The following is a 25,645-nucleotide window of genomic DNA, read 5'->3' on the forward strand; positions in this document are numbered from 1 at the left end:
TTACCGAAATCCAGCTAAAATCCAGACTTTAAAATCTTTACCCCTGGGCCACCTACCCCGGAACATAAATCGCATACGGGGGTAAAGATTCTCAGTCTGAATTTGTATGGGATTTGACCTGGATTTCAGCTATTTTGGGATGGGCGTTGCTCCTAGGAGTGGCCTGAGTGGTTTGAGATGTCAAAACTTTGTTTTTATGATGGTTTGGGATAGGTACTAGCTATTCAACCACTAAAACATCTGTCACCTACCCCGGAACACAAATCACATACAGGGCCGAGTAAAGATTTTTGACTTGAATTATAGCTTTTCTGGGGTCGGTGCGGCCCTTGGATGTGGTTCCAAGTTGGGTTCAAGGTGTTATTTAGTTATTCATATCATAGTGTCTATAAATATACGAGCAGTTTATTTTGACTTTTGAAGGGTTACCGTCATAAATTCTACAAATATAATTATTTTAACGTACGTGCGGCGCGCAAATCGCATACAAAATCGCATACACATTTCAGGGAAACGTCTTCTGAATCATACTTATGTTATAGCATTATAGCATTATAGCTGCAATGATGCAGATCAGTGCAGCGCGCGCTACACAATGAACCACGCGCGCGTGCATGATATTAATTGCGTTTTCAGCGCGTACGTAACCACACAAAATGACATCGCGTCTTACTGCAGCACGATTCCAAAACTTTCTAATTTTAGCTTTACGTAACTGATTTTGCAGCTCTTGCATACATCTAGGGCGCAGCAACAAATCTAGATTTTAGTACGATTCAGGAGTTATTACTTAGCAATCAGTTCTCTTATGATTTCGGGACCAACTGATATTTTACCAAATAATTCAAAGTAAATCAATAAAACACATTATTCTTACTTTATCTCTCGCTCTATTTTCTCAATATCTAGATGTTGAGGAGTGAATGCCGAGCAAGGTTTGTTGTCGACTGAAAAGTGTTGTTGACGACCAGCACTCTCTTCCACATCTCTGTAGTTTACATCATCAGCGTGTAGCAACATGTTCACACACATTATCCGCAAATCTGGTATCTGAAGTTTCATTTTGATAAAATAAGAACATCAAGTCGCAAAATCCTCCCATAAAAATGCATATTCACCAGAAACTTAAAAATAAAAGTTGAAAAACTCTAAATATGAGGTGAGAATAGGTCACCTCGTGTAAGATATTAAGTTTGAGAAGGTAGGCAGCGTCAGGTCTCTTACTGCCATCATATTCCATACACAGGTTTATCAAGTCTTGCTGGTGTGGCTCAAGACTAGCTATGGCTTGCTTTACATCGTCTAGTGTGGTTACTGGCGACTCTTGGGTTATCTTGTGCTCACCTGGCGGGCAATATGCTGATTAGCTAATTAACTGATGAATTCATTTACCAAGCGGTGCGATCAGGAGATTTTGACTATAGAAAGATAGAAGTAATGATGATGAAGAATGTGACAAGGGTGAATTCAGTAAATTTAGTGTATAGTACTGCACCTATACATGCTCCTGTACAACTATATAGTAGTCTCGTTAGAAGTATAAATCAGAGTGTATACAAGCCCCTAGCAAGGTAACAGTAGTTACACGCTAGCTATATACTTGTTAGTAAGGTAGCGCAATGTTAATCAGATCGCTAGTTCTTCATTTAGGGTAGGCTAAAGACTTGCTAGTATAATAATATGGTAAGTGTATTGTACACGGGATTGTAGTGATAAGACTTAGTCAAGTTGGGGGAGAGAGAGAGAGAGAGAGAGGGGGGGGGGGGGGGGGGGGGGGGGTTAATGTATGGAGGCTAATGACACGAATGAAGATTGACACACTGAGCAGGAGATATGATCCTACTACCCTAACAACACATACTACCCTAACAACACATACTACCCTAACAACACATACTACCCTAACAACACATACTACCCTAACAACACATACTACCCTAACAACACATATGTAGAGGTAACTATGGGAGATTTAAAAGTAAAATATAGTGATTTATGTGTTATGGGTAGATCTGAAAACTAATTATAAAAAATTTGACTACTGTTTTCTTGTAGAAGATAATCTACTTACTGAGATCGCAGAGAATCTCCAAACACAAAATACCAAATGCGTAGATATCAACCGAGTGAGGTCTTTGTATCTTGGTAGCTTGGGTAACATCAGCTGAAACAACATCGTCATTAACCAATTTATTAAATAATTAATTAATTTCCTAATTAATCAACTAATTTGTTGCTTTATTATTTGATTAATCACATATTTAACCGTACACAATTGCTTGATGATATCTCAGAATAGCAAGTGACAGTGCACAATTGCTTGGTAGCAAGTGACAGTGCACAATTGCTTGGTAGCAAGTGACATTGCTTCTATAAAGCCGAGTATAACACTTAAGGGATCTTGTTAAATAGGAAAGTTAAAATAGCACAGCTTAATTACATTGTTCACCACATTGACATGCTAATCACAGATCATTAAGTTTAGTATAAGTAAGCTATTAGTCTGTCACAATAGGAGGAGATCATCCCTTCCTGTTTAGAGGTGACAAAAATCAGTCCCAAATATATTAATTATATATTACTGTTATATTACTGTTATATTACTGTTATATTACTGTTATATTACTGTTATATTACTGTTATATTACTGTTATATTACTGTTATATTACTGTTATATTACTGTTATATTACTGTTATATTACTGTTATATTACTGTTATATTACTGTTATATTACTGTTATATTACTGTTATATTACTGTTATATTACTGTTATATTACTGTTATATTACTGTTATATTACTGTTATATTACTGTTATATTACTGTTATATTACTGTTATATTACTGTTATATTACTGTTATATTACTGTTATATTACTGTTATATTACTGTTATATTACTGTTACATTACTGTAATATTACTGTTATATTACTGTTATATTACTGTTATATTACAGTTATATTACTGTTACATTACTGTTATATTACTGTTACATTACTGTTATATTACTGTTATATTACTGTTATATTACTGTTATATTACAGTTATATTACTGTTATATTACTGTTATATTACTGTTATATTACTGTTATATTACTGTTATATTACTGTTATATTACTGTTATATTACTGTTATATTACTGTTATATTACTGTTATATTACTGTTATATTACTGTTATATTACTGTTATATTACTGTTATATTACTGTTATATTACTGTTATATTACTGTTATATTACTGTTATATTACTGTTATATTACTGTTATATTACTGTTATATTACTGTTATATTACTGTTATATTACTGTTATATTACTGTTATATTACTGTTATATTACTGTTATATTACTGTTATATTACTGTTATATTACTGTTATATTACTGTTATATTACTGTTATATTACTGTTATATTACTGTTATATTACTGTTATATTACTGTTATATTACTGTTACATTACTGTAATATTACTGTTATATTACTGTTATATTACTGTTATATTACTGTTATATTACAGTTATATTACTGTTACATTACTGTTATATTACTGTTACATTACTGTTATATTACTGTTATATTACTGTTATATTACAGTTATATTACTGTTACATTACTGTTATATTACTGTTATATTACTGTTATATTACTGTTATATTACTGTTATATTACTGTTATATTACTGTTATATTACTGTTATATTACTGTTATATTACTGTTATATTACTGTTACATTACTGTTACATTACTGTTATATTACTGTTATATTACTGTTATATTACTGTTATATTACTGTTATATTACTGTTATATTACTGTTATATTACTGTTATATTACTGTTATATTACTGTTATATTACTGTTATATTACTGTTATATTACTGTTACATTACTGTTATATTACTGTTATATTACTGTTATATTACTGTTATATTACTGTTATATTACTGTTATATTACTGTTATATTACTGTTATATTACTGTTATATTACTGTTATATTACTGTTATATTACTGTTATATTACTGTTATATTACTGTTATATTACTGTTATATTACTGTTATATTACTGTTATATTACTGTTATATTACTGTTATATTACTGTTATATTACTGTTATATTACTGTTATATTACTGTTATATTACTGTTATATTACTGTTACATTACTGTTATATTACTGTTATATTACTGTTATATTACTGTTATATTACTGTTATATTACAGTTATATTACTGTTACATTACTGTTATATTACTGTTATATTACTGTTATATTACTGTTATATTACTGTTATATTACTGTTATATTACTGTTATATTACTGTTATATTACTGTTATATTACTGTTACATTACTGTTATATTACTGTTATATTACTGTTACATTACTGTTATATTACTGTTATATTACAGTTATATTACTGTTACATTACTGTTATATTACTGTTATATTACTGTTATATTACTGTTATATTACTGTTATATTACTGTTATATTACTGTTATATTACTGTTATATTACTGTTATATTACTGTTATATTACTGTTATATTACTGTTATATTACTGTTATATTACTGTTATATTACTGTTATATTACTGTTATATTACTGTTATATTACTGTTATATTACTGTTATATTACTGTTATATTACTGTTACATTACTGTTATATTACTGTTATATTACTGTTATATTACTGTTATATTACTGTTATATTACAGTTATATTACTGTTACATTACTGTTATATTACTGTTATATTACTGTTATATTACTGTTATATTACTGTTACATTACTGTTATATTACTGTTATATTACTGTTATATTACTGTTATATTACTGTTATATTACTGTTATATTACTGTTATATTACTGTTATATTACAGTTATATTACTGTTACATTACTGTTATATTACTGTTATATTACTGTTATATTACTGTTATATTACTGTTATATTACTGTTATATTACTGTTATATTACAGTTATATTACTGTTACATTACTGTTATATTACTGTTATATTACTGTTATATTACTGTTATATTACTGTTATATATTACTCTATTACTGTTATATTACTGTTACATTACTGTTACATTACTGTTACATTACTGTTATATTACTGTTATATTACTGTTATATTAAGTTGTTATATTACTGTTATATTACTGTTATATTACTGTTATATTACTGTTATATTACAGTTATATTACTGTTAACATTACTGTTATATTACTGTTATATTACTGTTATATTACTGTTATATTACTGTTATATTACTGTTATATTACTGTTATATTACTGTTATATTAAGTTGTTATATTACTGTTATATTACTGTTATATTACTGTTATATTACTGTTATATTACTGTTATATAACGGTTATATATTACTCTATTACTGTTACATTACTGTTACATTACTGTTACATTACTGTTATATTACTGTTATATTACTGTTATATTAAGTTGTTATATTACTGTTATATTACTGTTATATTACTGTTATATTACTGTTATATTACAGTTATATTACTGTTAACATTACTGTTATATTACTGTTATATTACTGTTATATTACTGTTATATTACTGTTATATTACTGTTATATTAAGTTGTTATATTACTGTTATATTACTGTTATATTACTGTTATATTACGGTTATATTAAGTTGTTATATTACTGTTATATTACTGTTATATTACTGTTATATTAAGTTGTTATATTACTGTTATATTACTGTTATATTACTGTTATATTACTGTTATATTACTGTTATATTACAGTTATATTACTGTTAACATTACTGTTATATTACTGTTATATTACTGTTATATTACTGTTATATTACTGTTATATTACTGTTATATTACAGTTATATTACTGTTATATTACTGTTATATTACAGTTATATTACTGTTAACATTACTGTTATATTACTGTTATATTACTGTTATATTACTGTTATATTACTGTTATATTACTGTTATATTAAGTTGTTATATTACTGTTATATTACTGTTATATTACTGTTATATTACTGTTATATTACAGTTATATTACTGTTAACATTACTGTTATATTACTGTTATATTACTGTTATATTACTGTTATATTACTGTTATATTACTGTTATATTACAGTTATATTACTGTTATATTACTGTTATATTACAGTTATATTACTGTTAACATTACTGTTATATTACTGTTATATTACTGTTATATTACTGTTATATTACTGTTATATTACTGTTATATTACGGTTATATTACTGTTATATTACTGTTACATTACTGTTATATTACTGTTATATTACTGTTATATTACTGTTATATTACTGTTATATTACTGTTATATTACTGTTATATTACTGTTATATTACTGTTATATTACTGTTATATTACTGTTATATTACTGTTATATTACTGTTATATTACTGTTATATTACTGTTATATTACTGTTATATTAAGTTGTTATATTACTGTTATATTACTGTTATATTACTGTTATATTACTGTTATATTACTGTTATATTACTGTTATATTACTGTTATATTACTGTTATATTACTGTTATATTACTGTTATATTACTGTTATATTACTGTTATATTACTGTTATATTACTGTTATATTACTGTTATATTACTGTTATATTACTGTTATATTACTGTTATATTACTGTTATATTACTGTTACATTACTGTTATATTACTGTTATATTACTGTTACATTACTGTTACATTACTGTTACATTACTGTTATATTACTGTTATATATTAAGTTGTTATATTACTGTTATATTACTGTTATATTACTGTTATATTACTGTTATATTACTGTTATATTACTGTTATATTAAGTTGTTATATTACTGTTATATTAAGTTGTTATATTACTGTTGTATTACTGTTATATTACGGTTATATTACTGTTATATTACTGTTACATTACTGTTATATTACTGTTATATTAAGTTGTTATATTACTGTTATATTACTGTTATATTACTGCTATATTACTGTTATATTACTATTATATTACTGTTATATTACTGTTATATTACTGTTATATTACTGTTATATTACTGTTATATTACTGTTATATTAAGTTGTTATATTACTGTTACATAACTGTTAAATTACTGTTACATTACTGTTATATTACTGTTATATTACTGTTATATTACTGTTATATTACTGTTATATTACTGTTATATTACTGTTATATTACTGTTATATTACTGTTATATTAAGTTGTTATATTACTGTTATATTACTGTTATATTACTGTTATATTACTGTTACATTACTGTTACATTACTGTTATATTAATTCCCATAGTCTCTTAAGGACTTAGAGATTTTTGCTAACCAAGCGGTCGTGAATTTTAGATATTTAATTAAATATTAAATTCGGTGTTTGACACTGCATAAATACACACTACACACAACACACTGACCTTCACGTATGTACCTCGGATAATATCGTTATGTAACTAACTAACCATATTAACAAAGCATTTAATCTGTATAGTGAAACAAGACGTGCACACTACACAGTACACACACACACACACACTCGCAGTCTCTTCCTATAACACTAATACACGGAGTATATCTAGGAAACTAGGTGATCAAGATATATAGTTACAATATAGTTATAATGTTACACTAATCAAGTATTAAAACAGCTATCACACATGATCACACACAGCTATCACACACACCTATCACACAGCTACAGCTATCACACACAGCTATCACACATGTTCACACACAGCTATCACACATGTTCACACACAGCTATCATACATGTTCACACACAGCTATCATACATGTTCACACACAGCTATCACACATGTTCACACACAGCTATCACACATGTTCACACACAGCTATCATACATGTTCACACACAGCTATCACACACAGCTATCGCCTATCACACACACTTGTTACTACTTATTACTTATTAGTATCTGATAATCTCTCTCTCTCTCACTGTAATATTATGTTACTTACTTACTGTACTTACTGTACTGTTTAGTTAGATAAGAAACTTGTGCTGACTGCTGATGTACACACAGCCACAATACAACAGGTTGGTTATGTGCAGAAATTAAGATTCATATTAACCAAGTATTAGTTATTACATGATCTTGTTGTTACTTGTTGTTGATCTTGTTATTGCCGACAGCAGAAGAGTAAAGACGATTTCTTAACACTAAATATCAGATACTGGACGCAATCTTAGGGGGCGCCAAATTGTCGTTTTAATGTGGGACAATTTCGAAAAACTTAACTACGGTACTAGCAAAACTGCGCGTTTTGCTCTAGAAACACATTTTTTAAGAGATTTTACCGGCGTATCCTCTAAAATCATTTAATTTGTTATATTTTAGGGAGGGGCACTAAAAGGGGAGGGGGCGCCAACAGGGGGCGCTTTTTTGGCGGGGGCGCCAACAGGCAACGTTACGCCACTGTGCTTGACAAAGACTTATTTTAAAGTTCTAATAAAGTAATCTAATCTTAGCACCCGACTGCTAAAGTAGGCGAGGTACGCTTTTAGAAGGTGGTAAATTATTAGGCAATGCTTGGCACTTTGACAGTCAACTTAGTGCGTTTAAAGCTTTAATAAGAAGATAAGAGTTGCTTACAGTTCTTACTTTTATTTAATAATTAATTGAATAAGGTTAAGATAAAGGTATTTATACCTTTATAATATATATAACATTTATAAATGTCTTATATATTATGTAGCATTATAGGTATAATGTTTTCTTTTGTTTCATATTCTATAAAATTGGCAGATATGAATGTTTACTGCTCAGACAATACCAAGCTAGCTTAGACAGTGAGCTTACGTAGCCAACCAGTTTTATTTATTAGATTTATTATAATATATATCATATTTATATATTATTACATAGCCAACCAGGGCAGTTTGAGGAATTTGTTTCCCTTTGAATCAATCAAACTAGATGAATTGTTGTAAATACCGAGATCAAACGGCAAGTTTCCATAACTATTTTTTTGTGATCAGCGGTAATAACCGCTTTTTTTACGCTAAAAAAGCGCTTATTGATAAAACCCACCGTTATTTGGCGATTATAAAGCGATTATAAACGGTCCCGTTAATAAACGGTTAAAAACGATTATAATCGCTTTTTCCATAAAATATTTTTGCAAAAGCGATTATTAGCGCTTTAAAAGCGATAATAAATCGCGAATTAAAATTATTAGTGATAAAAAAACGATTTTATTTTAGGGTTGTCGATTATTATCGCTCCGTAAGCGCTTTTCAAAAAAACGCTTATAAACCGTTTTTTGGACCGTTTTTAAAACGCTTTTAATCGACTATAAGCGATTATATTCACTAGGGAAAGTTCCAAATTAAAAAGCGCCTACTAATCGTTAAAAAAACGCTTTTTTATTTTAAGTTAATAAGCGGTTTAAATCGATTATAAAACGATTATAAGCGACAATAAGCGATTTTTTGAAATCTGCTAAAAAGCGATATTTTCACTATGATCAGCGCTTATAACCGCTTTTCTTGAAATTTTCCTACTGAAAAGCGTTTATAAGCGCTTATTTATTTGCTGTCTATAAGCGATTATAAACGATTATAAGCGCTTTTTTACGTATTTGAAACGAGGAAAAAATTGTCAGGTACGAGATATTATAAGCGATTATAAGTGATTATAAAGTATCGTAAATGTTATTGTCTTCAATTGTCGTTTATAAGCGATTATAAACGATGAAAAGCGCTTTTTGACGCATTTTAAAACTATGATCAAAATATGTTTTGATTTGATTTATTTGGGGTATACAAGCGATTATCTAAGCGGGGTATATAAGCGATTATAAACGATTATGAGCGCTTAATTCTTTACGTATTTGGAACGAGGACACAATTAACAACAAAAATTACGCGATAGCCGGAGGTCTCCAGGTAACGTCTCCGTCTCCGTCTCCGTCTCCGTCTCCGTCTCCGTCTCCGTCTCCGTCTCCGTCTCCGTCTCCGTCTCCGTCTCCGTCTCCGTCTCCGTCTCCGTCTCTGTCTCCGTCTCCGTCTCCTTTTCCTTTTTGAATTCGATTGTTTAGGGCTAGGGCTCCGGGGCTCGGGTTAGGGTTGTGGTAAGGGTATCGGATAGCTTCGGGGTTATATATATTATGGTCGTTTAGGTTGGGATTACGCAGGAGGAGCAAAGTGCAAAGAAACTGCCACAAACTGCTACAAACTGCTACTAACTGCTACAAACTGGCACTAACTGCCACAAACTGGCACTAACTGCTACAAACGGGCACTGACTGCTACAAACGGGCACTAACTGCTGCAATCGCGCCCACGCATTGCTCCTCCTGTGATTAGGGTTTATGTAAAACCGTTTTTTACGGCTGCAAAACTATAAAAACCTTGTACCCCCATCGTTGTTTCATTATACCCCTGTAGAGTTTCTACGATACAATTACAGGGGGAGCTGCGCAATTGTGCGCGGCGCGTCGGGTCTTACAACGTATGACAATAAAACCAAAGTCACATGAAATTTTTGGGCGAGCGAATTTATTATAGGTAGTGCGCCATCGACAGTGAGCCGCGCGTGCCGACTGTAGGATGGTTTTTTAGCGCTAATTTCGGCCAGCACAATTTTCTTCAAACAAAAAGATATTAAGTATCCTTCCCGACCTTCGATTGCAACAAAAATTGGTAAGCTTACTCATAGACTTACAAGGAAGGTGTCCGAAAAGTTTAAAGCATATCCAGCCATCAAACATTATGTTACAGCTAAAAGCAGCGTATTTTGCACCATTTTGATCACTATATCAACTCCGATATCCACCAAATTTTTCGGACAGTTGTGAAAGCCTTATTGGAAGGTCGTCGCCAATTTTCAGAATGATCTCATTCAAGGAACTGAAGATATATCCAAATAATACGACAAAAATCAACGAATTTGGTCAAATTTGGTCAAATTTGGTCAAATTACGCGACTTTTACAGCTAATTTTGCTCCAAAAGCCGCGCACCATCAAATATGGCACCTAGGCGAAACTCACTGATCTTTTCAAAAAGGTATAACAAATTTGGTATTGTGAAAATTCTCACAGTCTCTAGAAAACAATGGTGCAAAAATTTTTAAAATCCGAGCAAGTTTATTTTTATGGTGCACCTCCTATTTATTAGTAAAAGCCAGCTCGGCATTTTGCCGCAATCTACGTGGTTGCGAGAAGGATTATAATTATTTGATGCGCGGCGCAGCCCAGTAGTGCATCGCGCTACAAGCAATTGTTCTACTTTATTGTATCCCAGAGTGGTATTTGACGCACGTTACTGGGCGGCGCTTAGCCTGTCATTCCGCCGAATCTCTATTATGAACATAATAGCCTGAGGTCCCCAGGTAAGACGCACGTTATAATTGTTTATATTAGGCGTGCAGAATTTTAACAAGAATTTCAACAAAAATTTTGCCGCGGGTAAACCACGCACGATCAATTTTTCTAATTGCCAAACACCACTCTGGGATTTACAATAAAGTAGAACAATTACTTGTAGAGCGATGCACTACTAGACTGAATCTGGACTGCGCCGCGCATCAAATAGGTAATTCTTCTCGCAACCACGTAGATCGCAGCAAAATGCATTATTGGGCCTTGCCGAACTGGCTTTTACTAATTCGCTGATTTGCTCGCCCAAAAATTTCATGTGACTTTGGTTTTTATTGTCATACGTTGTATGACCCGCCGCGCACAGGTGCGCGGCTCCCCTGTATCGTAGAAACTCTACAGGGGTATAGTGAAACGGCGATGGGGGTTATTGGGCGGCGCTCAGCCTGTCATTCCACCGAATCTTTATTCTTTATGAAACATAATAGCCTGGGGTCCCCAGGTAACGATGGGGGTCACGACGTGATACAAGGTTTTTATAGTTTTGCAGCCGTACAAAACGGTTTTACATAAACCCTAATCCCAACCCTAACAACCATAATAATAACCCTAACCCGAGCCCTAGCCCTAAACAATCGAATTCAAAAAAGGAAAAGGAGACGGAGACGGAGACGGAGACGGAGACGGAGACGGAGACGGAGACGGAGACGGAGACGGAGACGGAGACGGAGACGGAGACGGAGACGGAGACGGAGACGGAGACGGAGACGGAGACGGAGACGGAGACGGAGTATCATATCAAATTGTTGTTATTCTCTAGCCGACGGCTTGCTAGTTAAATAAATCGTACGCGTAATCAGTTTTAATCCCGGCCTCACGGAAAATCCCGAAACACGCGGTATCATAAACGTATTCGTAAACGGATGAAAGGCGACCATGTTACTAGTTCTATATAGATTATAGCTATAAGTATTAGTAGAAGTGTTACTGAGAGATGTGCACTTTGTGTTCATGTGTCGGCAAGAGAATAACCTCATTTGATCTCCTTTTCCTTCTCCTTGTCTCCTTGTTTCATTGTCTCCTTGTCTCCTTGTGTCCTTGTCTCCTTGTGTCCTTGTGTCCTTGTGTCCTTGTGTCCTTGTGTCCTTGTGTCCTTGTGTCCTTGTCTCTTTGTCTCCTTGTCTCCTTGTGTCCTTGTCTCCTTGTCTCCTTGTGTCATTGTCTCCTTGTGTCCTTGTCTCCTTGTCTCCGTGTCTCCTTGTGTCATTGTATCCTTGTGTCCTTGTGTCCTTGTGTCCTTGTGTCCTTGTGTCCTTGTGTCCTTGTGTCCTTGTGTCCTTGTGTCCTTGTGTCCTTGTGTCCTTGTGTCCTTGTGTCCTTGTGTCCTTGTCTCCTTGTGTACTTGCCCTGGCCTTGTCTATTTGTCCTTTTCTCCTTGTCCTTGTCACCTAGCTTGTCTCCTTGTCATTGTCCTTGTTTCATTGTCTTTGTCTCCTTGTCCTTGTCTCCTTGTCTCATTGTCTCATTGTCTCCTTGTCTCCTTGTCTCCTTGTCTCCTTGTCTCCTTATCTCCTTGTCTCCTTGTCCTTGTCTCCTTGTCCTTGTCTCCTTTTCCTTGTCTCCTTGTCCTTGTCTCCTTGTCCTTGTCCTTGTCCTTGTCTCCTTGTCCTTGTCTCCTTTTCCTTGTCTCCTTGTCCTTGTCTCCTTGTCCTTGTCTCCTTGTCCTTGTCTCCTTGTCCTTGGCCTTGTCTCCTTGTCCTTGTCCTTGTCTCCTTGTCTTTGTTCTTGTCCTTCTCCTTGTCTTTCTCCTTGTCCTTGTCCTTGTCCTTCTCTTTCTCCTTCTCCTTCTCTTTCTCCTTCTCCTTCTCCTTCTCCTTCTCCTTCTCCTTCTCCTTCTCCTTCTCCTTCTCCTTCTCTTTCTCCTTCTCCTTCTCCTTCTCCTTCTCCTTCTCCTTCTCCTTCTCCTTCTCCTTCTCCTTCTCCTTCTCCTTCTCCTTCTCCTTCTCCTTCTCCTTCTCCTTCTCCTTCTCCTTCTCCTTCTCCTTCTCCTTCTCCTTCTCCTTCTCCTTCTCCTTCTCCTTCTCCTTCTCCTTCTCCTTCTCCTTCTCCTTCTCCTTCTCCTTCTCCTTCTCCTTCTCCTTCTCCTTCTCCTTCTCCTTCTCCTTCTCCTTCTCCTTCTCCTTCTCCTTCTCCTTCTCCTTCTCCTTCTCCTTCTCCTTCTCCTTCTCCTTCTCCTTCTCCTTCTCCTTCTCCTTCTCCTTCTCCTTCTCCTTCTCCTTCTCCTTCTCCTTCTCCTTCTCCTTCTCCTTCTCCTTCTCCTTCTCCTTCTCCTTCTCTTTCTCCTTCTCCTTCTCCTTCTCCTTCTCCTTCTCCTTCTCCTTCTCCTTCTCCTTCTCCTTCTCCTTCTCCTTCTCCTTCTCCTTCTCCTTCTCCTTCTCCTTCTCCTTCTCCTTCTCCTTCTCCTTCTCCTTCTCCTTCTCCTTCTCCTTCTCCTTCTCCTTCTCCTTCTCCTTCTCCTTCTCCTTCTCTTTCTCCTTCTCCTTCTCCTTCTCCTTCTCCTTCTCCTTCTCTTTCTCCTTCTCCTTCTCCTTCTCCTTCTCCTTCTCCTTCTCCTTATTACCAACATCTTATCATCGTTGTACAATTTTTGTGGTTGCAAACTTTCAGTTCTCTGGCAACAAGGATTAAGATAGATCGCTAAATATTATGTCAATGTGTACAGTGTAACCATATATTTCCATATAACATATAGTGAAACAAATGTAATTAACTCAAGATTAAGAAGCGGTTGTAATTTATCAAAACGCAAATTATTAAAAATCAAAACGCAAATTATCGTCATGACGGCAAAAGATATATCTTTTATTTCCAATTTGCTGCGAAAATATTGGCAGATGTGCAAAAAATCCCAAGCTTTCCTAGAATTCATGTTTTACTAGCCTGTCACGTGACCAAAACGGTTTTTTTTGCTTATAACTCTCCAGGGAAGCATTTTTACCCTACGTCATGGGGGGCGATTCGGAATTAGCGTCCAAAAATACATCGATTCAGATCAATTTCATACCCAAAGGGCCTTTTCACAAGAATTTTCTTAAAATTTGGGCGAGCGATTTAGTATGAGCGCGCCGAGCTATGTCATTTATAATACCTTATAGTTATAATCGCTTATAGTCCAGTCATTTATGGAAATGAACCTGCAAATTTTCAGATACTCACGAAACTTTGCACAGACCTTCCCAAAGGTATGAATAAACGATTTTCGGTTGGAGACATTTTTTTACCATGGGGAAAACCCAGGAGGGCCACGCACATATTGACCCAATAACGTAACCGACCCTTTGCTTCTGAAGGTCGTAGAGACTTCAAAATAGGCTTAAACGAAGCCGCATATATGCATGTTTATATAGAAGTTATTGATCAACACATGGCCTAAAATCCTTAATTTTCGAGAAATTCGCCAAAAACCATTTTGGCGAGGCGCTGAGCCAATTTGCTAACTTTTGATATAATCGTGATAGAGTCCTCGGACAAAGTGCAAAAGAACCGCAATTGGCATATTTATATATAACTTATGAAGAAACATGTGCCTTAAAGTGCTTACTTTTTCAGTTATTGGCGAAAAACTGATTTTCGGTTCCAGAAATCATGCAAAAATATGGGTATCTGGTAAATTGAGCTATGAAGGCCATAGAGATTTTTGAATAGGTGCAAATTGTGCAGAATGGCCATGTTTATATACAACTTATGAAGCAATATGTACCCTAAAATGCTCACTTTTCGAGTTATTTGGGGGAAAACCAGAGAAAATTTTTATGAAATAGAGCAAAATTGGTTATATCAGCCATTTTTGCCTCCCGTTCTATGTTAATAACTCGAAAAGTGAGCATTTTAGGGTACATATTGCTTCATAAGTTGTATATAAACATGGCCATTTTGCACAATTTGCACCCATTCAAAAATCTCTAGGGCCTTCATAGCCCAATTTACCAGATACCCATATTTTTGCATGATTTCTGGAACCGAAAATCAGTTTTTCGCCAATAACTGAAAACGTAAGCACTTTAAGGCACATGTTTCTTCATAAGTCATATATAAATATGCCAATTGCGGTTCTTTTGCACTCTATCCGAAGACTCTATCACGATCATATCAAAAGTTAGTAAAATGGGCTCAGCGCCACGCCCAAAATGGTTTTTGGCGAATTTCTCGAAAAGTAAGGATTTTAGGCCATGTGTTCATCAATAACTTCTATATAAACATGCATATATGCGGCTTCGTTTAAGCCTATTTTGAAGTCTCTACGACTTTCAGAAGCAAAGGGTCAGTTACATTATTGGATCAATATGGGCGTGGCCCTCCTGGGTTTTCCCCATGGTAAAAAAATGTCTCCAACCGAAAATCGTTTATTCATACCTTTTGGAAGGTCTGTGCAAAGTTTCTTGATTATCTGAAAATTTGCAGGTTTATTTCCATAAATGTCCATTAATAACTGGACTATTATTATAATATCGCGTAATTTTGTTGTTAATTGTGTCCTCGTTCCAAATACGTAAAAAATTAAGCGCTCATAATCGTTTATAATCGCTTATATACCCCGCTTACATAATCGCTTATATACCCCAAATAAATCAAATCAAAACATATTTTGATCATAGTTTTAAAATGCGTCAAAAAGCGCTTTTCATCGTTTATAATCGCTTATAAGCGACAATTGAAGACAATAACATTTACGATACTTTATAATCACTTATAATCGCTTATAATATCTCGTACCTGACAATTTTTTCCTCGTTTCAAATACGTAAAAAAGCGCTTATAATCGTTTATAATCGCTTATAGACAGCAAATAAATAAGCGCTTATAAACGCTTTTCAGTAGGAAAATTTCAAGAAAAGCGGTTATAAGCGCTGATCATAGTGAAAATATCGCTTTTTAGCAGATTTCAAAAAATCGCTTATTGTCGCTTATAATCGTTTTATAATCGATTTAAACCGCTTATTAACTTAAAATAAAAAAGCGTTTTTTTAACGATTAGTAGGCGCTTTTTAATTTGGAACTTTCCCTAGTGAATATAATCGCTTATAGTCGATTAAAAGCGTTTTAAAAACGGTCCAAAAAACGGTTTATAAGCGTTTTTTTGAAAAGCGCTTACGGAGCGATAATAATCGACAACCCTAAAATAAAAGCGTTTTTTTATCACTAATAATTTTAATTCGCGATTTATTATCGCTTTTAAAGCGCTAATAATCGCTTTTGCAAAAATATTTTATGGAAAAAGCGATTATAATCGTTTTTAACCGTTTATTAACGGGACCGTTTATAATCGCTTTATAATCGCCAAATAACGGTGGGTTTTATCAATAAGCGCTTTTTTAGCGTAAAAAAAGCGGTTATTACCGCTGATCACAAAAAATTAGTTATGGAAACTTGCCGATCAAACTATCAATCTACAGGCTATCGTCAAACATGTTGCAAGGCGTCATCTTCAGTGACATAAGCCCTAAAAATTGTAAAAAGTTAGTAAAACCCAAAATTCCTTTAAAAATCTGAACACTCTTAAACCAGGGCAGTTTATTAGATAAAATATTCAACAGGTTATATTATGTAAGCTTCATATAATTATTATCTTTATTAACCTAATATTAGTTATTTAGAATATATATTCGCATTTTATCCACACTATATTTACATTACACGTACAACGTGATATCGTTATCAGTGCAGTGTGTACAACACCAACTACACCGATCAATTGCCAATCTGCGAAACATTTAATTATTATTATCACTTCGAGATGGCCAGGCCAGTTGAGTAGGCCTGGCCATCTCGAAGTGATAATAATAATTAAATGTTTCGCAGATTGGCAATTGATCGGTGTAGTTGGTGTTGTACACACTGCACTGATAACGATATCACGTTGTACGTGTAATGTAAATATAGTGTGGATAAAATGCGAATATATATTCTAAATAACTGATAAAATGATATTCCACACAAAGCATGAAATTGTGCTGTATATGAGTGGTGATTTCGCTCTGAGAATCAGGGTCAGTAGCTCAATTGGTAGAGCAAGAGACGCGAAATCTCGAGGTTCTGGGATCATTCCCCAGTTGTCCCTAGTTTTTCAGAGTTAATCATCACATATAGACAGCATGAGAGTAGGCCTGGCCATCTCGAAGTGATAACCTAATATTTATTAAGCTTAATAACACATTCTATTTATATTATCCGAACATAATACTACACTTTAACATCGACACTATAACAATACATAATGCAATCTCCAATCCAGTAGTTCGCAGATTGTTCCTAACCAGATAACCTAATATTAACTAACATATTATATCACGTGGTAGTGAGTATCACGTGATATTGGTAAAATACACGTATTTTATCAAGTTAACACATAATATTAGACGTATTATGTGCATAATTTGTACAGATAATTCGTTATTCAGACAATATAGAACTCTATTACGGGTGCCGTATTACAAATTATATACTTTAGATAGAGTGGTTGCACCAAATTATACAATACGATCTCTAGAACTGTACAGTGTGAGACAGTGCACAGTGAGCATACCTCAAACTGTACAGTGTAAGACAGTGCACAGTGAGTATACCTCAAACTGTACATTGTAAGACAGTGCACAGTGAGTATACCTCAAACTGTACAGTGTGAGACAGTGCACAGTGAGTATACCTCAAACTGTACAGTGTGAGACAGTGCACAGTGAGTATACCTCAAACTGTACAGTGTGAGACAGTGCACAGTGAGTATACCTCAACCTGTACAGTGTAAGACAGTGCACAGTGAGTATACCTCAAACTGTACAGTGTGAGACAGTGCACAGTGAGTATACCTCAAACTGTACAGTGTGAGACAGTGCACAGTGAGTATACCTCAACCTGCACAGTGTAAGACAGTGCACAGTGAGCATACCTCAAACTCCGGAGCGAGTGTTCTGTGTAGATCGTACTGTGTAGATTGTATTGTATAATGTACACTGTAAATCTGCTTGGTATCAAGTAAAATAGCTGTGTTGTATTTACAAGATCTTGATTGTTATTTATAAACTCGTGTGATTACAATATCTTGTTCTATTACATATTATGAAGATCATGTACAAGGAAGCTATATAACGATATTATAATATTATTACGTTATAATATTACTAATATTACTATAAATTTATAATATTACTATATTACAGGTCGTCAACACTTAGTAATGAAAATACTGTAAACTCCTGTTCAGTTAAAGTAAAGCAGCCTGCACGGACTAGAGAAAGTAACGCAAAATAAGGAGGTAGAAAGGGAGCTGAATGTGTATTATTAGTAGTTTTAACTTAGAAATAATACATTATGTGAATAATTAGTGGTTTTAACTAAGAAATAATACATAATTTAAACTTTGACTACTGTGTAGAACCCACTGTAATTCACCTTTAAACGGTAATCTGTAATCATTGATCGAGAAAGTAATCAGGAATCTACTATATAATAATCAGTATTAAGTATCGTAATCAGAATATTATTGCTATTGTGCTATTTATTCTAATTTTCTAATAATCAGCGAAGAAGACAGCTTGGTATAATAATTACAGTGATAAAATCAGCTCAGAGTGATAATTATTTGATTATTAATAAAACTCCAGAATCAGAAGTGAATCAGAAAATATGATAGTAATAATTCATTATAATTTATAATTTAGTTAAATAGTTGTACTAAATAAGTATAAAGTTGTACTAAATAAGGGACTCTTACCCTGTTCTCTTCTGAGCTGATATAAATCTGAGAATAGGAACAAAAAGTGAGTATAATGAAATAACCGAATAAGATTAACAGGGTAGAGAATAATACGATCTGGCGACTAATCATAAATATCCAATCACTCCTCGTGACTTGTCAACATGTTCACTTTACCTTATATGGTAGTGAAACTATGGTAACATAGTAGTGTTACTATGGTAACAGTGCCATAATATATCGGGACATAATTCCCACACATCTGCATCTACTAATAGTCCAGCCATGATGGTGTCTTATCAGGATGGTACAATATGCCGGGTCCTTAGCTTTGAAAGTCCGAATTTGCAGTTAAGGACCCGGACTGTTTGAACTCAGTATCGATCTTACGACGATTACTCGCAGTCCGCAGAGCTCTTCAAGGTTTTTAAGACATAAATGTTTTAAGTTAATTGCTGTCCTGAAATCTGACAAGGCTATGTTATAATTTAACCAATATATGTATTACATAATATTAGTAAAATTATAAGTAGCTAATTTAGATGTCCTGGTGTGACTCTTAGTTAAGGAATTTAAAGAATGCAGCTTAAAACCTCCCTAAGGAACAGGAATATCAGAGACACTCTAACTTGATTGGCTCATTTATCTATAAGTACTTATATCTACTATTATATTATTATGTCTAACATGATCAAGTTGTAGTGTTTATTGGTAGCCAGGTATTCTGTGAAGTGTTTATTAAACCAATATGTAATATGACTTGTTACTAGTACGACAAGACACAAGTACTCTTTAGTCGGATAACCAGTATAAGTATAGTGATAGTAAAGTAATAGAGATCTTATTACCATAATTATGTGGTATGTTATGTGGTATGTTATGTGGTATGTTATTACCAGGATCAGATGGGATTAGAATATTATACCTAGTTCAGTGGTAAACAGTCCAACATATCTTGTTACCATTATCATATCTTGTATATTATGTTACTACTTATACTATACGGTGTACTGTACACTGTACACTGTACAGCTAGATTTTTAAACTATACCCCATTGTAGCTAGATGTAGTGTATATTGTATACCTCTACCCTATACACTGTAGTAATACATTGTAGTAGCACTGTAATAAGTGTTGACAGTATGCAGCTTAACCACACCTTCACACGCAATAATAATGTGTCATTCTTCTTTCATTAATTAAGTTATGAAACATTGAACAAAAGATAGCGTCCAGATTGTGCGAAATGTTTTAGAAAATACAGTAAGTTATTAGTCTGATATTTAATAAAATATTTAAACCGCACTTATTAAATGCTTAGTTATATAATTACAAATCAGCTGAAAGAGATTTAAAAAGTTCTCTAGTTTCTAGGTTCTGCATGTCAACAAGTTGTGCTGCACAATTTAAAGTGTGCAAATAATGTCAATCGTGCTGTTGTCATGTAACCTTATATTATGGTAGTGTAACTATGGTTACATAACCTTATATGGTAGTGTAACTATGGTTACATAACCTTATATGGTAGTGTAACTATGGTTTTAAACTAATTACAACACTATAAATCTATCACATTTATTGAGTATCATGTAATGGAATGGAAAAGTTTTAACCAGGTGTAGCGGCTACTGGCTACACTGTAGCCAGTCCACACCCTGCTCCGTAATATGAAAAATTTGTATTAATTCTAGATGAAAAGCTCGAATATAAAGTAATTCTTTACAATTTTAAAGTATGAAAAGAGCATGACATCTCAATCGCACTGTTTTGATTATAATCTTTACAATTACAGTACAGTACAGTTAAAAGACTTTGGATGTGTCAACGGGCAGCATTGTCTCAAGTATAGATTTATAAATTTTATACATATATTATAAATTATATATAATAATACATATAATAACTTTATACATTATAATAAGTAAAACCAGCGTTAAAACGAAGGTTACACTAAAGATCCAGCTAATATCATTCGCGTTGGTGAGGTTTAACAAGTCCAACTAAAATAGAGTTTAATGCTCGCCATGTTTGAAGAAATGTACCCATCACTAACTCTAGTTACTACTACTACTCTCTTAGTGATGTGTGTTGTGTAGAGCTGTTTAACACTGCCCCTACAACTGTTGTGAGCTGTTGTGGCACCTAGTATAGTTGTGGCACCTAGTATAGTTGTGGCACATAGTATAGTTGTGGCACATAGTATAGTTGTGGCACATAGTATAGTTGTGGCACCTAGTATAGTTGTGGCACATAGTTTTGGTCTTCCAATGGTTGTGTGAAGCGCAGGTGACCCAAAGCGTCACCGCTGGATAGAGACCCTGGATCTGCCTGCAGCAGCCAGAACCTCGAAAAAGGGCTACTCCGTTGGTGCCCTTTTCCAGTACCACATCGAACAGCAAGATGAAGCCTCTCCACAACAAGTCCTATCCTGATACCTCCTCGTGGTGAAGACTGGAAACTGGATGAACAGTGGTGATCTCCAGGCTAAAGGCAGCGAAGGGCGACGGGAGGCTCACTGACCCCCGCGGATTTCAATTATTGGATCACATAATTGTCTCCTAACTCTAAACCTCAAGAGAAGAGAGGTGCAGAGAATCAGTGACTCCCCCGGCTGTGGAGTGAACAGTAGCTAAAGAGGTATTGGCCGTTTGCCTCTGACCTTGTTTCTATGACCCAGGTAAACTGGACCACGCTCTGGTAACAGGATCGGCCCCCCATGCCTGGGGTAACGAGGTAGTCAGGGGGAAGGTTAGCTCCCGTAAAAGTGGAGCCTTGGCTCACACTCTAATCTCCCTAAGCTTTGGGACAAAAGCGTATAGTCATTTACTGGAATTGGTGAAGAAAGAAGAAATAATACAACGACAGGACATCATCACAAAACCCACTCTTACTGATTAGTAGCAACAAGTGTTCTAGCGGAAGTTGTTACTCACGTGGCCAAGATGGATAAGTCATTTAACGCTCAAGTGGCGCCCGGCGTTAAGTAGGTGTCTCACTTCGCCTGATGTGCAGGGGACTGCGCATGAGACACCAGCCATTGAAAAGTTTGATGATGTCTTATAATAACACTAGGGTTAAAGTCCCTACCACTGATTTAGATGTCGGAGGGGACCGGATTGATGACTCTCTCACCCTAAAACTCCCTAGGAGAGGGGTGACAGATGATATGCCGGCTCCTTCACCCGGCACAAAAAATAACATAAAACAACAAAAAAAGGATGGGGATGCATTGGTTTCTTGTAGTGAGGTAGCTCTAGTAGGGACATTTAATGTCCGAACTGCTAGAGAAGGTTACAAGCGCCTTGAACTCGTGACTCAGTTTCTGGAGAGTGGCATGGAGATCCTTGGGATCCAAGAACATAGGATTGTCCACCAGGAACCGATCAAGATCGAAAAGTTCAAGGAGGGGGTTAGCTTGGTAACTGTTTCAGCATGGAGGAATGGAGCAGGAGCAGCCACTGGTGGAGTGGGCTTTCTGCTGACTAGAAGAGCATACAGCGCAATCAGCCTCATTAAACCCTATGGCTCAAGGGTGCTGACTATCTCTTTCAACGGAAATCCCAGACTCACAACTATAACTGCCTATAGTCCTACCGAGGCAGCACTAGTTGAAGAAGCGGAGGATTTCCATAACACCCTTAGACAGGCTATGAATGATGTGCCAGCGCACCACCTGCTGATCACAGAGGGAGATATGAACGCCCGGCTTGGAAAGGAGAGTGAAGAAGATTCCCGTTGGTACTTTCATACTCGTACCAATCGGAATGGAGAGCTACTGAGAGACACTGCCCTGGAGTGTGATATGGAAATTACCAATATCCGCTTCAGAAAGAAGGTCAACAAGAGGTGGACCTTCTTATCCGATGGGACACTTAACAAAGGTCAGATTGACTATATCCTCATACGGCGGAAGTGGAAAAACTCATTAAAGAACACTGAAGTTTACAACACTTTTCAGTCGTTGGGATCTGATCACAGAGTTGTAGTGTGTAAGATCAAAGTTAGCTTTAGGAAAGGACACAGGCCTCCGAAAAAAGTTAACTATGATTATAGTGCCCTGAAGTCGGATGGTGAGCTTCAAAAAAAGTATGCAATTGAAGTTCGGAATAGATTCTCTGGCCTGGTAGAGGAGGATGATGGGGCCACTGAAAGCTACGGGAAGCTTATGGTTGCTATTGAGGCGGCAAACAAGAGCCTTCTGCCAAAGAAGACTCGACAAAAGCAGATTGACCCCTCAAGTGACCCAAGAGTGGACAGTGCAAGGAGGGGACTGTTCTTGGCCAAGGACCAATACCATCAGGAGCCTTGTGAGGAGAAGAGAGAGGAAGTCGCCACTAAAAAGGATTTGTTAAAGGCCTGCTACAAAGAGGTAGAGGAGGAGATCCTGAAAGGAAAGATCAGGAAAGTTGAGGATACTGCTGATCGTTGTAAGAACAAGGAAAGCTGGAAGCTTGTCAACGATATTTCAGGGAGGACAAATCCCAGCTGTGGACTCGTGGAAGGGGGCAGCTCAACAGAACGTCTCGAGAACTGGAGGAAGTACTTCCCTGGATTACTTGGACAGCCACCCACAGTCCCTGACAATAGTATTCCGATCAGGAATATACACCCTCCACTGAATATAGAGGATGGCCCGTTCACCATTGAGGAACTACGTCTTGCCAAAAAGCAGATAGTAGAAGGCAAAGCTTATGGTGATGATGGTATCTCACCTGAAGTGATGAAGAGGGTGGACATCGATGACGTCATCCTGAAGTTCTGCAACGATGCATTATGTGATGGTCTCATGCCCGATCAATGGAAGCTCAGCAATATTGTTCCTGTGCCAAAGAAAGGGGACCTCACTAAGACCGACAACTACAGAGGAATATCTCTGACATCGATAGTCAGTAAAACTCTGAACAAAATGTTGCTGAACAGGATGAAGCCAAGTCTTGAGGAAGTTTTAAGGGACAACCAGAATGGCTTTAGACCTGGGCGCTCTACAACATCGCACATCCTTGCTCTACGAAGAATTATGGAGGGTGCTAGAGCCAAAAATCTTAAGGCCACCATGGTTTTCATTGATTTCAAAAAGGCGTTCGATAGTGTGCATAGAGGTTTGCTCATAAAGATATTGAAAGCATATGGCATACCAGAAGCCATAGTGCGGCTCATTGAGGGTATCTATACGAGCACAAAGGCTAAAGTAGTTACAGCCGATGGTATAACAGAAATTTTTGATATCCTGGCTGGAGTACTGCAAGGAGACACTCTAGCCCCGTACTTGTTCATTATCGTGATTGACTATATCATGACAGTGACTATAGACGATGATGACTCGGACTCTGGGTTCACTCTCAGGCCTGCACGGAGTAGAAGGATTGGTGCCGAGAAGATCGCAGACGTCGAGTTTGCAGATGATGTTGCCCTTATCACTGATACCATTGAAGGGGCAAAACTACTCCTGGACAGGCTTGAGAAAGCAGCACTGAGTGTTGGGCTAGCCATGAACGGCACTAAAACTAAGTTCATGACTCTGAACATGACAGAGGAGGCGAGCAGTCTTAATAGCTGTTCTGGAAACCAGCTGGAAAAGGTGACAGACTTTGTTTACCTTGGAGCTTGGATAGCAACAACAGAGAGGGACCTGCGGGTCAGAAAAGCTAAGGCTTGGGCAGCTTGCCACAAGCTAAAGAAGATGTGGAAGTCTGACCTTAGAAGAGGACTAAAGATCCGTCTATTTGTTGCTACTGTGGAGTCAATACTTCTTTATGGTTCTGAGACGTGGACGTTGACAGAGCAATTGAAGAAACGCATTGATGGCTGCTACACTAGAATGCTAAGGATGGCACTTAATGTGGATTGGAAGCAGCGAAAAACCAACAAAGAAGTCTATGGCAACCTACCGAGAGCAACCATGAAGATCCAAGAGCGCAGGATGCGACTAGCAGGCCATATCCACCGGCACCCAGAACTAGTCGCAAACCGCTTGCTACTCTGGGAACCAACTCATGGGGTGCGGAGTAGGGGGAGACCAGCCATGACCTATGTTGATAGCCTACGAGCTGACACGGGTCTCAACGACACTGGAGAAATGGGCGGACTTATGGCGGATAGAGTTTTATGGAGACAGCGCATCAATACTCGGACGCTGAAGCCGCCTTAAGTCAAGTAAGTCACATAGTATAGTTGTGGCACATAGTATAGTTGTGGCACATAGTATAGTTGTGGCACATAGTATTATAGTTGTGGCTCAGCTAGTTGTAGCTGAGTGGCACCTAGCTAGCTGTTGTGGCACCTAGTATTATAGTTGTGGCTCAGCTAGTTGTAGCTGAGTGGCACCTAGCTAGCTGTTGTGGCACCTAGTATTATAGTTGTGGCTCAGCTAGTTGTAGCTGAGTGGCACCTTGTATAGTTGTGGCTATATGATTATTTATTATTAGTTGTAGCTGAGTCAGCACAGTCAGTACTAAACTGTTTGTAGAGATAGTTCATGTTGTTATCCAGTACCGTGAAAAGTTAATATT

At 35.7% G+C, this 25,645-nt stretch overlaps 1 protein-coding gene across 1 annotated transcript; it reads right to left on the reverse strand.

Moving 5' to 3' along the window:
* Positions 1-873: 873 nt before the first annotated feature.
* Positions 874-21,182, reverse strand: LOC134823283 (nuclear receptor-binding protein-like). Its single transcript, XM_063834692.1, has 5 exons — positions 21,179-21,182; positions 19,154-19,180; positions 2,072-2,164; positions 1,175-1,344; positions 874-1,050 (listed from the first exon to the last, which is right to left on the reverse strand). The coding sequence occupies exons 1-5, from the start codon at positions 21,180-21,182 to the stop codon at positions 874-876; spliced, it is 471 nt and encodes a 156-aa protein (XP_063690762.1).
* Positions 21,183-25,645: the final 4,463 nt, after the last annotated feature.

This window comes from Bolinopsis microptera, chromosome 11, assembly GCF_026151205.1.
Source record: "Bolinopsis microptera isolate Bmic1 chromosome 11, MBARI_Bmic_1.0, whole genome shotgun sequence".
Classification (NCBI taxonomy): Eukaryota; Metazoa; Ctenophora; class Tentaculata; order Lobata; family Bolinopsidae; genus Bolinopsis; species Bolinopsis microptera.

What these genes read in the sequence shown, in the direction of transcription:
- LOC134823283 (XM_063834692.1), bottom strand. An exon ending in TCAGCTCAGAAGAGAACAGG is followed by an intron (nt 2,165 to 19,153) that starts GTAAGAGTCCCT and finishes ATGTTGTTTCAG; the next exon opens with CTGATGTTACCCAAGCTACC. An exon ending in AACTTAATATCTTACACGAG is followed by an intron (nt 1,051 to 1,174) that starts GTGACCTATTCT and finishes ATGAAACTTCAG; the next exon opens with ATACCAGATTTGCGGATAAT.